The sequence below is a fragment of the Anopheles merus genome, chromosome 2R (genome assembly GCF_017562075.2).
Source record: "Anopheles merus strain MAF chromosome 2R, AmerM5.1, whole genome shotgun sequence".
Taxonomy (NCBI): Eukaryota; Metazoa; Arthropoda; class Insecta; order Diptera; family Culicidae; genus Anopheles; species Anopheles merus.
In genome coordinates, this window is record NC_054082.1 from 22146868 (window position 1) to 22162848 (window position 15981).

At 50.7% G+C, this 15981-nt stretch overlaps 1 protein-coding gene across 7 annotated transcripts in view; it reads left to right on the forward strand.

Annotated features, from left to right (window-relative positions):
- The first annotated feature begins 2085 nt into the window (after window positions 1-2085).
- The window catches only part of LOC121600951 (homeobox protein homothorax), a 192328-nt gene continuing 178432 nt past the window's right edge, over window positions 2086-15981 (forward strand). For 2 of the 7 annotated variants that reach the window (XM_041929732.1, XM_041929768.1), the window contains exons 1-2: window positions 2254-3124; window positions 4221-6695. In XM_041929732.1, coding sequence (XP_041785666.1) covers window positions 6681-6695 — 15 coding nt within the window. In that variant the 5' untranslated portion in view covers window positions 2254-3124; window positions 4221-6680. Of the gene's footprint in view, window positions 2220-2253; window positions 3129-3168; window positions 6696-15981 lie in introns of those variants that run through there. The other 5 variants (XM_041929764.1, XM_041929752.1, XM_041929742.1 and 2 more) reach the window with 5 other exon arrangements.

The window sequence follows — 15981 nt, forward strand, 5'->3', positions numbered from 1 at the left end:
GCTCTTCGCTTTCAGAGGCTCAAAGTTTCCTTCCAGCTAATGCTAGAGTGCACAATCGGGAGTGCGCCCGAGCTCATGCAAAAACAAAGGAAGGAAAATGCCAGCCAGCGTACTTGCCATACCGTACCAGGCCGACGATCCATCCATCCAATCCGTTCCACAGCCCGACCAGTTCGGATCCATCGGGCCCGGCTTGAGTTGGTATGAAAAATTCACATTTGCGCAGCTCTTGTTCTAATGTGCAGAGGGATGTTCGTTTGTTTTTTTTTTTTGCTTTTTCGAACTCTATCTCGCTCGCTCATATTTGTCTTGCGTTCATTTCTCCGCAGACATGGCCTTCTCGCTTTCGCTCGCGCGCGCACATCTTCATCATTCGCGCGTTCGCTGGCTTCGCTCTATTGCTTCGCGGATTTGAAAAGTGTGTATTTAGACGGGCGGGCAGCAAAGGCGCAAATGCGCTGTGTGCTGTATTTTTGTTTTAATTTTTTTCTCCTTCGCTGTCCCGCTCTACCTTCCCTCAAAACAAGCGCGGGGGGCATACTTTTGATGCCGCCTTTTCGCGTCGAGAATCGAGTCAGATTTGCCTTGCCTTCTTTTGCTTGTGGCGGAGTTTTGTTTCTCTGCGTCCCAGCAGCGAGGCACACACTGCACCGCGCTGTGTCTTTCCCTGCCATGCGGACGACAGCGGACACACAAACACACACATACACACACAGAAACACAACGTACGTAAGGTTGGCTTAGCCTTAGCCTTCGTGTGCTGCCCGTCGTCGTCGTCGTCGTTGTTGTCATTTTGCGAGCACTTTCTTGAGGAGCGCTAGCCACGGAGATGATGTCACAGTGCTGGCCTGGCCATGTGAGCGGCTTCTGCGCGTATGAAGGAAAGCGACGACGACAGCACCCAGTGACAGCGTCCTCCGCACCCCCTACCCACTCTGCCAAAACCCCTCCGACACTGGCTGGATGGAGGAATTTTGCGGTGGCATGAAATTGACCCACCAATCTCCGGCCCATAACATCCTTCATTTCAATCAGCCGTATAAATAATAGCATACTGCCATCACTTTTCATAGGCCCAATGGCAGCTGCTCGTGGCGCAATAGGCGGAGCCAGTGCGCTTTTTTCTCTCTCAATCATACCCCGCCCCCTTGAGGGGATGGGGGTGGAAGGTTGCACGGTGCTTTTGTTGGGTGTTCTGCAGAGACGCTAGCCCGAGACACGAGAGTGAGAAACGATGATGATAACTCGGTCGTTCTTTTTTTTTCGCTCGCAATTTTTATTCTTTGTTTTTGTTTCAAGATGGGTTTGCGTGCAGCACACACGCAGCAGCACAATGGGTTTCGGTTTTTGGGTGGTGTGTGTGTGTGTGCGAGCGCAAGAGAAGGTAGCAAGAAGCAGAAGCACGTTTTTCGCGCACGCACACTCACGCACACATGCAAAGGGGCAGCACGCGGTCACACGCATTCGCTCTCTTGTGCTTGAGCGCAATGGATGTTGCCGTCCCGTTCGCTCGCGCAGTAGCGTTCTCTCTATTACATACGCACACGTACACTATGAAACCAGCAAACAACACACCAGAGCGAGCGGTGAGAAAGCACCATGATGAGCGGATGAGCATGAGCCACAGCTCACGCGTGAGCCACTCGCGGTGAGCAGCGTTTCATTCTCGCTCACATGGCCCCGTTTGTTTGGCATCTTTCATTTTCTTCTTCATTTCCCTCGTGTTCGCGTTCTCCATGCTGGCTTGGTTGCGCGCGCGTGTGCGTGTGTGTGAGTGTGTGTGCGTGTTTAACGAGCCGGTGAAGAGGCGGGACCATAAATTTTCTCTGTTTCGTGCCGTCTCGCTCCGCACGAGCGCGGGCAAGATGCTCTGTTTCACTTTCGCGCACCAACAGAACAGCGCCAAGGTAAAGCGGTGTTGTTTCCACCGGGTTTGTCGAAATGGATCCACCCTTGGTTAGTGGGGTGTACTGGTGGGGGGGCCGGGAGGATTCCATCCGTGGGCCCGTGGCCCAGCCCCAACGTGGATCATCATCGCCGTTGTCGTGTGTGCGCGCGGGCCAGAGGCTGGGCAGAGATAAATGTTGATTGACAGTGTATATTTGCCTTCGAACCGCGTACGACGTGCACACACACCGGGTCGAAGTTAACGGAAACGTCGGACTGGTCTCGCGCGCAAAAAAAAGCCAGCCAGCCAACCAGCATCACAAATATATTTTGTATTTATACATATCTATATATATATATACACACGCATACATTTTCCCACCATCACTCGAACATCTTGCTCAGCGACCGGCAAGTGCGCGCAAGTGACGATCCCGTGTGAGACTCGGTGGTTTTGCGGGACCGGCGGGGCTATTGTTCTGTGTGCGTGCTGGCTGTATCTCGTCACCTTCCAGCTTTCCTTCCCATCATTGTTGTGACGATTCGGTTTCGCGTATCACGCTGGAGCACGCGTCTTTCCAGCCCACCGCGTTTCCCCATCCATCGGCACTTACTTTTCCCATAGGAACGATGGGATATATTCCAATATAATACCTTCGCGCCATTACCTTTACCATCACCACCACCACCACCACCACCACTGAAACCTACCGTGCCGCCGTCGTGTTGTCATCGTCCTTCTCAGCTTTGCGCGTGTGCGTGTGTTTGTGTGTAGGTAGGTTCATTTGCACCGCGCGCGCATACACAAAAAAGCGGGTGAGCAGCAGCCGCCGCCGCCGCCGCCAGCGGCAGCTCACTTCATCTCACCACTGGGGACTGCGCTCATCTCGCTCCATCCCATCCGTCATACGACCGGGTGCTGTGGATGAGCCGTACCTGTGTGTGTGTGTGTGCGCGCGTGTGAGTAAATGTTGCTCCGTCACACTCACACCAGCGCAGCAGACCGTGCGGCGAATGCGAAGCGACCGAAGTACGCGACCGAGAGCGCACGAGAAAACCGATTCCGTTCGGTTGGGTCGTTTCGAGCGCGTTTAGTCATTTATTATCATCATAGCCCAGCACACACCGCACCACACTAGAGCGCGCGCACACAGGCCAGCAAGCAGCAGCGCCCGTGCCCCACACAGAGCGGAGAAAAGCAGCGTGCGTACGACGAGAAATCACCGTTCGTGTTTTAGTGGGTTATTGTTATTTTTTTATTATTATTCGCTGTTTCGTTAGTTGTTGCTGCACTTACTGTTGTTGGTCGTGCTGTGTGTTTGCAGCGCTGCCCCCGCAACCAGTGTGACCAACGCTGTCCCGTGTGTCGTTACCGTGTACTGTTGTTCGTGTTGTTCGGTGCAACAATAAAAAAAAAAGAAATATTCAGATTCGCGCGCGCGTCCTCCCTTCGAACGTTCTTTTTTTTTGGGACCGTGTTTGCCGTCGCCGCGCGCGTACACACACTTAAAGGTTTTTTGGCACTTTTGGGCCCCCTCGGAGTAAAAACGGTCAATTTTGCGCCAAACGCGCCACCAGGCCAGCCAGCGATCCAGCCAGCCAGTCAGCCTGCCAGCCAGCGGGGCCCGTTTTTCTCGCACCGAACTACACCCGAACGCCCGCACGACGGGAGCAAGAGAAAGAGAGCGTGTGCGTGTGTGAGCGTGTGTATGTGGCCGACACTGACCGGGAAAATATATTGCCAACCGAGGCTATGGAAATTAATATCCTCTAATCGGGCGACACATAAAAACAAAAACCCATCTCGCGCGAAGAGCAACAGCAGCAGCAGCATCAGCAGCATCAACAGCGGCCTGTGCCACCCGCAAAACAATAATAGTAACAACGGAGTGGAGTGTGGTGCCCTTTTTTGGCTTGTAAAACCGATTTTCGGCCGGCTGCAGTTTTCCAGACGTATCGATACGGGCGCGCGCGTGTTCTGTTGCCGATCGCGCGGGGCCTTATTAATTTTTGCCGCGGTTTTCAGCCAAGCGGCTTTTTGTTTCTTCTCCCGTTTTGATTTGTTCAACTTTTTCGGTTCCGTCTTCCTAACGCGCATTCCTTCCCTTTTCGGCCTTCGGTGTTAATTTATCATCATTTATCAGTTTTAAATTCTTCATCAAAATTAAATTGAAATCGTTACCGGCGCCCACGTATGTGTAACTTACACGCAGCAGCAGCAGCAGCAACCACAACAAGAAACGAAACAAATTTCGCATGCGACAGTGTGCGCGACGACCTAAAAGAGTGTGCTCTCTAAGTGTTTGTTTTGTCTTTCTCTATTGTTCCTTTAGTTTCCGTTGCGTTCCCGAAAAGTCAGAGTAGCCCATCGTGGTAGTGTGTGCAAAACAACGGAGCACAAACACGCAAAACAGTGCGCGCGCGGAACAAAACAAAACCAAAAAACAACGAAAAAAGTGTCCGTTTTTTGTGCGTGTGCGCGTGTGTGTGTGCGTAAATAATTCACGTTGACATTAACAACCGGCGGCTGTTCCGGCGGTTGTTCCGGCGGTTACAGTTTCTGCAAAGGCTTCGGAATCGACGCGGACGGTCCCCGGGCGGGCGGGTTTGGATCCCCGACGGGAAAGTAAAACACACGCCGCCAGTACGCCGCGCAAGCAAAGGATGTGATCGTTTTCCGGCGAGGCGGAGCCGCATTCTCAACCCACTGACGGACGGGAGTGTACATGTATCACACGTTTCCTAACAACCCAGTATACGGCATTTTTGCAACCACCAAACCACCAAAAACAAAATATACGAGAGAGAAAATAATAATCAGAATATCTGACTCCTCCTCGCCCCCCCCCTAAAAACGGCTCCCAATACTTGCGGAACAACGCTTTAATGTACGAATCGCTGTCTGGAGCAAGTCCGTTGAATGCAAGAGCAAAAACCTACCTACTTTTATCAGCTCATTGCAACTGCAAGCGAACAACTTCTATTGCTAATTAACTACTACTACAACAACAACAACAACTACTACTACTACAACTAGCCTACTAATACCGCTACTACTACGGCGTGATACGAAGAGCGGCAGAAGTGCGGCAGAATACAGCAGGTATACGAAATTGTAACATTGAAGCAGGCCACGAGCGTCTTGAAACGCAACACCCAAGGTATACACAAACCAACGCAAAACACAACGTGCCGGAACGAGCAAAGGGGGGAAAACAAAGCGTAGCTTTATTTTTTAGCAACAAAAGTTTTACCAAAAAACAACCAAGCATCCAACATACGACAGCGCACACGATCATCGGTGAACCAGAGTGAAATTCAAACAAACGAAAGATTCTTACAAACTCACATCCACCATTTTGGCTAGCCGGTAGAGAGCGTTCTATCCTGCGCGCTGCCTAATGATCTCCTGGAGAGTGTAGCCCGTGATCGAGCCGTGGGTAAAAGCAGCAGCAGCAGCAGCAGTTAAAAGGAAAGCGACCCCGCAAGACCAGCCGGCGCGCGGTGTCTGTTGTGGAGCAAGTATACGAAACTGATGATAGATTTAGAAGTGAAGATTGCCTAAGCAAAGTACCTTGTTCTGGTTCTGGAGAGAGTGGCAAACAAAAACAGCACAAGAACAAAACGACGACGCAGATACACCACCCAGCGGGCACAGCGTTAAGAGAAGTTATCTTTATATACAAATTATACAGCCTATACCTTTATATATACACAAGCGCGCGTGCGGAAAGAAAAAAAAACGCGAGATAAACACAATCACACAACGCCGCCGCCGCCGCCGCCGCTACTGCTTTGGTACACTTCGAAGAACGGTGGAAAATTTCGGTCCATCAAATAGGGCACACGCATCGCTCAGGATCTCAGCACAGGACAGGAACGACAGGTGCGTGGTGCGGTTCGGCGCCCCGCACTCTACCCCCCCCCCCCCCCCTCAATGATCGTGAACGATCGCATCCGTTCGCAGCTACTGCAGCTCCGCGCGTCACCAGTCGCGTAATGCATGCTTCCGGTGGCACTGACATTGGGCGGTGAGCGAGCGGTAGCAGAGGTCCGACGGGATAGCAAAAAGGTTAAGAAGAGCATTAGAATAAAACAAAAAAAAAAGAAACAAACCCCAACACACCACCAAGGTTCTGCAAAACAGTAATTGTAAGTGATTTCGCGTGCAAACAACAACAACAAAGAAAGTGAGTGAGTGAGAGTGTTTTTTAGGCGCTTTGCGTTCAGCGACATAGATAGAGAAAACGCATCATGCACCGTGCAAGTGGTGGCGTACCGTTGCAGTGCGTATAGAGCGCGTGTTGCCCGCCCGTACCCGCGTGTGTTGCATGGGTATTGCATATAAGTGTGTGTGTGTATGTGTGCACAGAGTCACATACACGGGTGTGTAGTTTTTATGTGTATGTGTGTGTATGTGTGTATGTGTTAAAAGTTCGCGCGAGTGTGTGCGTTTCCTTTCTTGTCCGTATGGCGATTGATGTAAAAGCACGGTGATAAGTGTGTACGAGTGTGTAATACGAGGATCTTACCGCCGGAAGGGCAGCAGGCAGGCATCAATACTTAACGTGTGCCGCATCAAGCGCGAATCAAAGCAACCGCGAGTGCAGGTGCCCCGTGTGCTACAACACCCACCACACACACACACACACACACACACGCCCAAACGGCCGCTTGCCAGCAGAAAGAAAGAAATCGTGGCAAAAACGGCCGAAATCTTGCGGCCTTTCTAGCCACGGCGAACCACATTCCGGCTCCACCAGCAACAACGACTACTTCAACGATCTGCACACATGGCACAGCCTAGGGTAAGTTTGGTGATTGTTTTTCCTTCCAGGGGGTTTTGCGGGACCCGCGATCGCGAGACGCCTTCTCGGCCGTGTGATCGCGTCTCAGTATAAATAGACTGGTTGAGGGGCACTGATCGGGCGGGACATTTGAGGGACAGAAAAGAAGGAGCGAGAGCGCACCGACCACGTAGGAGTGGTGATGGTGGATTTTTTTTTCTTCGGGTTCGTGCGGATGCTGGAGGACTCGTGGACCTCCGCGCCGCAACGCGCACCGCGTTCGAGGATCGTTCGAGAATTCTTAATTTAAATGCAAATTTCAAACCCATCATAATCTCTTTCCGAGTTCGGAGGAGTTTTTACAAGGAACGTATTTACTCCCTACCCCTGCCCAGGTTAGGGGTGGTGTGGTACATTCCAAGAAGTCGATCGTGCCAGCCGTCCACAGGTAGTGTGTGACGGCCTGAGCGGCCCGGACTTTGGGCGGTTAAAGACAGTTTCAGTTTTCGGGGTTTGCCGCGCACCATAAAGCGTTAGAACTCTGTGTGCCCATGTGTGTGTGTTTGTTCGTCGGCCAAACAGAAACAAACAGTCAAGCGGTGGTCCGTTTTTGGAGGGGGGTGCCGTGCTGAGAGTTGTCTCCTGCCAATAAAATCCCTTATTATTGGTACCGTGAAACTCCGGCATGTGCGCTTGTTTGTGGGTGTGAATAAGAGCCTGCATGTGTGTGTGTGTGTCAGTAGATGCAAATGTCAGCGGGAGATGGTGATATTGGTTAGGCAGGCAAAAGAGGGATGCCCGGACCGAACCCTCTGATTAACTGCGGGTCTTAACAGCGGGAGTCAGCTGCCAACGAGCGGGAATTCGTCTTTTCCTTGCCAGAATGAGCCTGCCGGCTGATGGCTAGTTTGGCGGAAGGTACAACAGAGGGAGAGAGAGAGAACGTTCAGGAATGACCTCCTCCTTCGCCACAGGTAGAAAACCCCAGCACCCATAGGTGCCTCAACCGGGTTCATTCTAATCCGGTGAAAGAAGAAAGTACCGAACCCGAGGAGCGCGCAACCCAGCGCAAGAAAAACACACAAAGTTGATTGGATTTTCGGGGCGAAAAAAGAAAACCGGCACACAACAGTCCTATTAACAAGCGCTAAGGGTGTTTTGCCGGCCGAGCGAATCAGGAGGGAAGTGCACCTACACACACACACACACTACCCAACTGCTAGCAGCTACCCGTCGCTCAAAAAGGGATATTTGTACGGTTTGTTACGATCATAAACGGATCGAAGGTCGGCTGCGTTTGGCAGGCAAATTAACTGCACGCAGAAGATGTGACCGACACTTCCACCATAAGCCACCATAAAACGGTAACCAGCTTAAAAGTCGAAGTCGCAGGAGAGAAGTGTAAATACGGTAACGGTACCACCACCCTGCGGAGGGGGTGAACCGAAGCAAAGGAAACTAACAACGGACAGGAAGGTACCAGCCTGATCCAAAGTTAACTCTTTATGATCGTGATTTTTCGGGCGATCGTAAACTTGTCATATAAACATACCGAAACACACACACACGCACATGTACGATCGCTCACCTTCCCGCTGTTTGCGGGCTCGCAAATCATCCACCAAGCAACCATATCGGCTTGCTCGCTGTTTATTTGGGGGGGGGGGGCAGGGAAAGAACACACACCCATTTGCCCATTAAGCCTTTTCGGGATGGTCCGAAACACACAAGACACAACCGATCTCGTGTGCGAAATCTTGAGTTGAAGCTTGTTCCGTGTGCTTGGGGAGTAATGATCCTCGTTCCACGGAGATATCACATTCCGAGCAGCAGGCACAGAAAGAAAGCACCAAACACACACACACTTAGAATTCGGGGCGCTGATTATGAAGGCCCCCATATCCAGGAAGGCATTATCCAGCACAAGGGGCCACATCTCATACGGCTCATAATTATATGACTTTTTCGTGACGTTCGCGGCGGCTGCTAAGGTTGCCATGGCAGTAATGGTTCGGATTTAAGTGTCTCGTTTTTTTTGTTTTTATTGTGAACCTTCATAGCGCGGATTGTAAAAGCATGATGAAATACACACACACACACACACACACACACACACACACACACACACACACACACACACACACACACACACACACACACACACACACACACACACTCGAGAAAGCTTGAATTACAACCCCGATGAAAGGATTAAAGCTAAACAAGGTGCCTGCGCGTACCGACAACATCGGACGCATCTCACAACCCCCTTCTGACAAGGCAATATCCTCCTCTTCATTGCTTTTAAAATGTTGTAAAGCTGCAACTTTTGGGCGACGGGTGGTGCTAACAAGGCTAGCAAAAGCTTATTGGCTGGTTTATGTGCAATTTCGGTATGATTGCGTCGCTATAAAATTGTTTGCAAACAGCACACTAAGTGCGTACTGAAGGAGACAAGCGAGAGATAGAGGGAGAGTTTATGGCGGAAGATCGGCGGCACCGTTCGGCGAAGCATTGATGGGTCTATTGCAAATCACATTCCGCTGTAAATGAGGAGTAGGCAATATTGTGACCGCCAGATTTCATATTTTATAGCACACTTCAATGACGCGCTGCGGTACTGTGGCCCCCGCCGTTCGGCCCTACTTGTGAAGTGTGCAACCGGCTGGAAAGTGCATTTGTTCAAACAACTTCAGCGCGGCGGAATAGTACGCGGGCTGAAGGAAAGAGTGTGATCAATTTGTGCCAGAGTGATCGGCCCCACCAAAACCTTCGTTCCCGTTGATGCGGTGTGTCGTTTCTCCATTTCTGTTTCTTTTTGTTGCAACTCAATCGTTCGAATGCGACACAAAAAAGAAAGAACTCCCCACGCCCCGCAAGAACAGAACCGATTAACGAAAGACCGGGTCGAGTAATTAAATGTCTAATGGCAACACGGAATGCAGCGGGTCGATGTCGTCCGCCGAGGACCATCGGTGAAATTGACCGATTGTCCTAACGCACGCCCGCACCGTGCCGTTTTGCGTAAAACCCAGCGCAACACGCTTGATGCAAACGAAAGAGGAAGAAAAAAAAAACCCACGATGAATTATTACATTCTATTTTTACAAAGTTCGTTAAAGGGGGATGATGCTGTGTGCTGTGTTTTGTGTGTAATAAAATCTTCCTTAAAATCCCGAAAGTGGTGCGCATTTAAAAAGAGAGTGAAATACACAAAAACCAAGCGTGGGATTTGCATTCACATGTTAAGTGACACACAGTTTTTTTTCCCTCGTCACCGCAACCCCGATCGAGCAATGATCTTTAGCATGTTCTACATGTTTGTCTTCGCTTGTACGCGACAAACATCGATCGGTAGGATTTCCAAATTCCGACAGCATGCTTTAAGAATGGGTGCTTTCTTAATTTTTTTATAGAATCTTCGTCTCCCCATCGCAGACGTTTTACGACGGCTCGGTTCCGGATTTCCCCGGTTCCTTTCCACCATTTGAGCGGCTTTTCCAGCGGCATATTGGCCGTCGAATCTGCATCGCAGTTTGGAGTACTAGTTGGGTGCACATCTTTTTTCCTTCCCGTCCCTTGGGCGCTAACAAGCGTCTCGTTTTATGACAACATTTTCATAAAAAGAATGTTCCCGGCTTCCCGCCGCAGCCCAAAACACGGAGTAGAGATGAGTTTCCTCGCGATTTTGTTGTCGCTGCTTTGCCTTTATTTTGCTGGTATGCCTGTGTGTGTGGTGCTGTGGTTTTTTCCCCTTCTTAGCCTAGTAATACCCTCATTGAATGTGCCAGCTTACCAGCGCGTTAGGCAAACGTGCAAGCATAAACCCACTGGGGCCCGGTGGAGGTTTGGCCATGTGGAAATTTGCGTTCAAATTGTTGTGCTTTTTTTCTCTCCCTCGCCTGCGCTGCCTGCTAGCCATATCGGCACATGCACATTGGTTGAAGCGTCAATTTCCCAAAAACCGGCTTGACTTATGCCACACAGCTTCGTTTTTTTATGTGTGAGGTTTAGAGGGGGTGCCGCTTAATGATTATTATCCCGGGCGTCGTTCGCCAGCACCAAAACAAGTGGCAATTCGCAACAGATGGGTGTACAGGGCGAATGGGTACTTTTGGGGGTGTTTATTAATATTTAACCAGCAATGGTGATGGCGAAGCGAACCCCCCAAAAAAAAAGATGCTCCGACTTTCAGAATGCGTTTCAAAGTGTGATGAAATTCATAAAGCAAGCAGCGGCAGCCGCGTACACATTTTAATCAACTTGTATATGTTGCCGAACGAGCTCCTTTTTGTCGCGCCAAGGAGCAGAGAGTGGGAGAGAAGCAGGTTGCCAATCTAGTTGGCATATAAAATGATTACGCGTGCAAATGTTTGCGTTTGCGGTGCGTCGTCGTGTTTGTTTCGAAACCGCGCGCGTGATGCGTTTGCAGCGGCGGCTTTTTGGGGGAGAGGTTGCAAAGATTTGCCCCCCATTACCCGAACAGTAGCACTCGTTTTCCACCTTCAGTTTCAGCACAACTCCGTGTGTGTGTGTTTTTTTTTTTAATTCAGCTATCCGTATAATGTGATGCAGGCAGTAAAAAGCTGATCGATTAAGTGTGAAATGCGGCCAAACTTTTCCCCATCAAAACTACGCACTCCGGTTTGCGATCGATGTGAAAATAGTGCACTGTGTGAAGGATAGAGTGTGCGTGTGTGTGTCTGTAGTGCTGTGTGTGTGTGTGGACGGAAAGTGGTATTATTCAAAGCCGAGTTTATTATAAATCATTACCGAAACAGTTCGGTTTCGAAATCAAATCCACCACGGACGGCCGTGGTAGAACCTCTAAAGTGCTGCAGCTTCCCAAACCGTTATTTTGTTTACACCATTAACCCCGTGCGTGTGTGTGTCTTTGTGTGTGCTAGAAGGATTAGGGATGATCGGGAGGCACCTTCTTTATGAAATACAACTGCAACCGCAGGGGGGGAAAGTGTCTGTGTTCTTTTATTTTTTCTTCTACCACCGGCGGGATATGTGGTAGCCGCCGCCAGCCAAGAAAACATCAATCGGGCTGGAAAAACCAGACACACACAGCAAGCGCGATGCTCTCTTCTCCTCTGTTCGGCGCCATTAAAAGACGAAATCACGCGTTCGATTTACTTCGATCGACACAAAAATACGGTCTATGTGTGTGTGTGTTTAATTTGTTTTGTTTTTTTTTTATTCACCCCATTGCTCCGGAGACGCTTATGTTTTGCAGGACCTACTCTCTCTCACACACACACACACACACGCATCCCGGTTGTGGTATTTTATTTTTGAATAACGATCAACCGCGAGCGATCACAGCCACCCAAAAACGCACCCGACGTGGCGGGGAAGCAACGCTGTGCGTGGCTGTGGTGGAATTTTACTCCAAATGGGGGTCCCACTTCAAACGCGCAGCGAGTGCGTTTCTCACCTGTCCGGAGGGTACAGCACGTCGGGGGGGGGGGGGGGGGCAAGAAGAAGGGGTTGCCTTTTGGCTGTGATTATTAAACGCGCGTGATCGATTGTATACAATCCTTGACGAGATAAACATCATGAATATATAAATTATTATTTGTTTAATCTCAGCTCACCTCGCCGCGACTTGTGGGCCGCATCATCGTATTGGAGCAGGGGGGGTTAGCACGGTGCCCAGTTGAAGTGGGGAAACTTCTCGAGGTGGGCTAGAAAATAAATTCCTCCTAGTGTTTTTGGCTGCTTTTGGGCACTTTCCTATGCGTGTGTGTGTGCGTGAAAAAGTGAGGGTAAAAATAGCGTCCAAACCGTCGTCGCAGCATCCACCGCTTTGCCTCACTCTTTTCCCACTTTTGGTGAACGAATTCGATTGCAATATGGCCATCTCCCGTGCGTTTGCTACACTAAGAAACGACGAAAAGGGCAGAAGGGGTGTATGTGTCTGTGGAAGAAGAGCCCGAGGGCGAGAGCGTTAATCATCGACAGATCTCATCTCCTCAAAGGGAGGGAGGGAGGTGTGGGTGGGGAGGTGAAAAGATGGATATTGGATGCATTGCATCACACACACACACACATAGCGAGTCCGTCGAGGCCACACGAAACTGCGGCAAAGCACCGCACAGAACCTTAAAACCCGTCGCGTGTGAAGATGATCTTCTCTGGAAATGGCAGCCTCCCCCCTTCCCCCCGTCCAATACACCGGGGTGAGGTACGGAAAAGAACGCCGAACGGGAGGCAGCCCTAAAAATTCAATTACTGCCGGCCCCTTCGTTGCTCCCCGCAAGCGCAACCGTTCGTGCAAAAAAGGACGAGCAACCACCGCCGCGCCGCGGCAAACGACTGTCGATCGCTAAATAAATGCCGCCGTTTGTGTGCCGCGCTGCCAAAGATGCTGCTTAATCCCGCTGGCGTACCGACGGTGTGTGTGTGTGTGTGTGTGTGTGTGTGTGTGTGTGTGTGTGTGTGCGATACGGCCGAAATCCGGTCCCGCTCATCCGGACCGTCGACGATCGTGTGCATTCTTTGCGGCACGACCCAGCGTGATGACGGTGATGATTTGTCGTTTTCATGCCGAGTTTTGCACATTCCGGGCAAGTGTGTATGCTTGCTGTGTGGCTGCCTGCGACGCATCGGTGCCGGCTGGAAATGGTTCGAACAGACCATTCCGACACGGCCACCGCATTCCGGCGACGCCACTCCAACGCCGCAAGCGCACAAGGTGGCACACCAAGTGTCGCCAAAGTGTTGGCAGTGTGTCTGCTAGAAGGTGCGTTTGCAGCGTTTATTTTGTCTCGCGGGGAAAGATATGCACCACGGTGTGAAAGTGCAATCCGCCCCCCCCCCCAGCAATCCTAACGAAAAGCTCCAAATGCATCAGTCAAACGCATCGAGAGACCCAACGGGGCACACAGCTAAATGTAGTTTTCGTTACAACTCGAGAAGGGAACGAAAGGGAACGGACCCGAAAAAACCTTGCCCGAAAACAAAGCAAACGAGCAAAATACGTATAATTATGTGGTATAAAATGACAGTCGTAAAAGTTTATCGCCGTTTGATGGGTTTGAAAAAAAAAGGGCGTTGATCGGAATGACAGGGTGTGATTCGAGCGCTTAAAAGTTCATTTCATTTGCCTCGCTGTTGGCTTTCGCCCGGCCCTGTGCCTATGTGTCTTTATTTTTTGTTCTTCGCACTGTAGCTTTTGAGTGCGAGAGGCAGCCAACAGTATCCTCTCGAGGCGTTTTCGTCCACAACGGGGTGCAATGGGAAGGCAGCCAGGCAATAAAATTATGACCAGCGAGCAGAAGGAATGTGTTTCGATGCAAAATAAAAAAGGCACAAAGGAGGAGGAAAGTGAAGGGCACAAAAGAGCCGAGCTCTGCTCTGAACGTTAAATGATATGCAGTTTAGGAAATTATTATATTAGCGTGTTGGGATGATCTTTCCGATTTCCTTCGGCCAGTCCTCCGGCCAGTCGGTGGGATGCTGCGAGAGTACCTGGGCCCTGGGGCCCTGGGCCTGTGCTGTTGCTGGCAATAAAATACCAACCAAGGTCGTCGTCTTGGTGTCTCTGCCGGTTGCTGTCTCTGCCGGCTTGCTTCGTTGCACTTGAAGCCAAACTTTGGAGGAGGAAAAAGGGATTTGGATAACTGAAATCCCAATTTCCAACTCCAAAGCCTTTACGTTCACTGCGAGCGAATGTGTGCGTGTGTAAAGAAAGAGCGATTTGCACTCACATCAGCCGTCCTAATGGTGGCGCAAATAGTGGGCACACTGCAGCCAACCACACCAACTAGGCAAGTGATTCTAATCCGACGGTTGCCGTTGTAAAGGTCACACCAAAGGCCGTTTCGCGCCACGATACATCTCGTACAGTCGGGCAGATAATGAGAATATGGTACAGTGCGCGCCCGCGGTGCCTCCAATGCAAGCACTCGAAAGGCACCATGCGTCCGTCGGTTAGTCGGATCGGAGCAATCGCTTACCGCACCACAACCGATGACCCGGGGATCCCCGGCGTGTCTCAGGGGCATGGGTCACAGGAACAGGAAATAAATCTAACAGTGCCGAAAACACACACACACAATGAGCGGTTGTTTCTGATGCGATCGATCGATTGAAACGCCTCCCACCGTGTGCAGTGAGGCTTCTCCACCCGACGGGTATGACATAATGCGGCAAAGTTACGGTTGCTCTTACTCTCTCCCGCACACACACACACACAAACACACACACAAACGCCCGCGAGGGTCATCATCGTTCGGGTGGTTCATAATGTCCTGTAGTCGAAACAAAAGCGGGTCACTCGAACACGAACTCTACCACTGCCTATAGGTGACAAAACACGTGCACCGACAACCGGCCGTGGCCCCCGCCGGTGGCCCTTTTTGCAGTTTGTAGTGACCGTGCGAATGGTAATAGATCACGTAACATTAGTAACGTTGCACGCGGTTACGCGGAGGGAGCGAAGGAAAGAATTCCGCTTTGGGGTTTTTTTCGTTACATTTTATTTTGTGGACCATCCCAACCCAAAAGGGCCTGGGATATGAGCGGCAAAGAAACTTGCACATAAAACAGGAATGTTTTCAATCTGTTCCCTCCAACGATTCCGACGGGAACTTGGGCCCTGGTACCTGGTGTGTCGTCCGCGTCGCCAACACACACACACACACAGAGAACACCACAAAGCAAAAAAAACCTCCACCAAACGCCATAAAGCGGCACTGGCTGCGTTTCGTTACGCCGTTAGAAATGGTCGGCGTGAAATGATTTTGGGCACATTAAATCCCCAGCTCAGCCATGCTGTCCTTTGCCCCCACGGAGGTAGCCACGGAGAATAAGGAGGTAACCGCAGGCGGAGGCGCAGAAGATGATGACTATAATATTTTATATCGCCCCGGTCGCGCTCGCTCGCGGGCTGTGCAGAGCTTGATTTTTGACAATCTCTAATGATGTTCTCGCTGCTGCCGCCGCCGCCGCCGCCTCCATCTTTTGCTTTCGGTCTGCTTAATGCTCGCGACCCAAGTGTACCAAAAATCATCACCCCACGATCGCACACACAGCGACAGAGGGAGCAGCATCACCGTCCATCTAGCCGCGCTTGGTGCGGTGCTAGTGAGGTGTGGAGATTGTTGTTGTGTTTTTACGATCCTAATTCCCCTGAAGGTTTTCTCGTTCGCTTGAGCGCTGTGTGTGAGTGAGTTTCTTATTCTCAGAATTTCTGTACATCCCTCCCTATTACTATACTCCCCCCTTTAAGTATCTTCTTCTGGGTGGTTAATTCGTGTCCGAAAAGGTGTCGGAAAGTATGTCAACGACCAGCGCG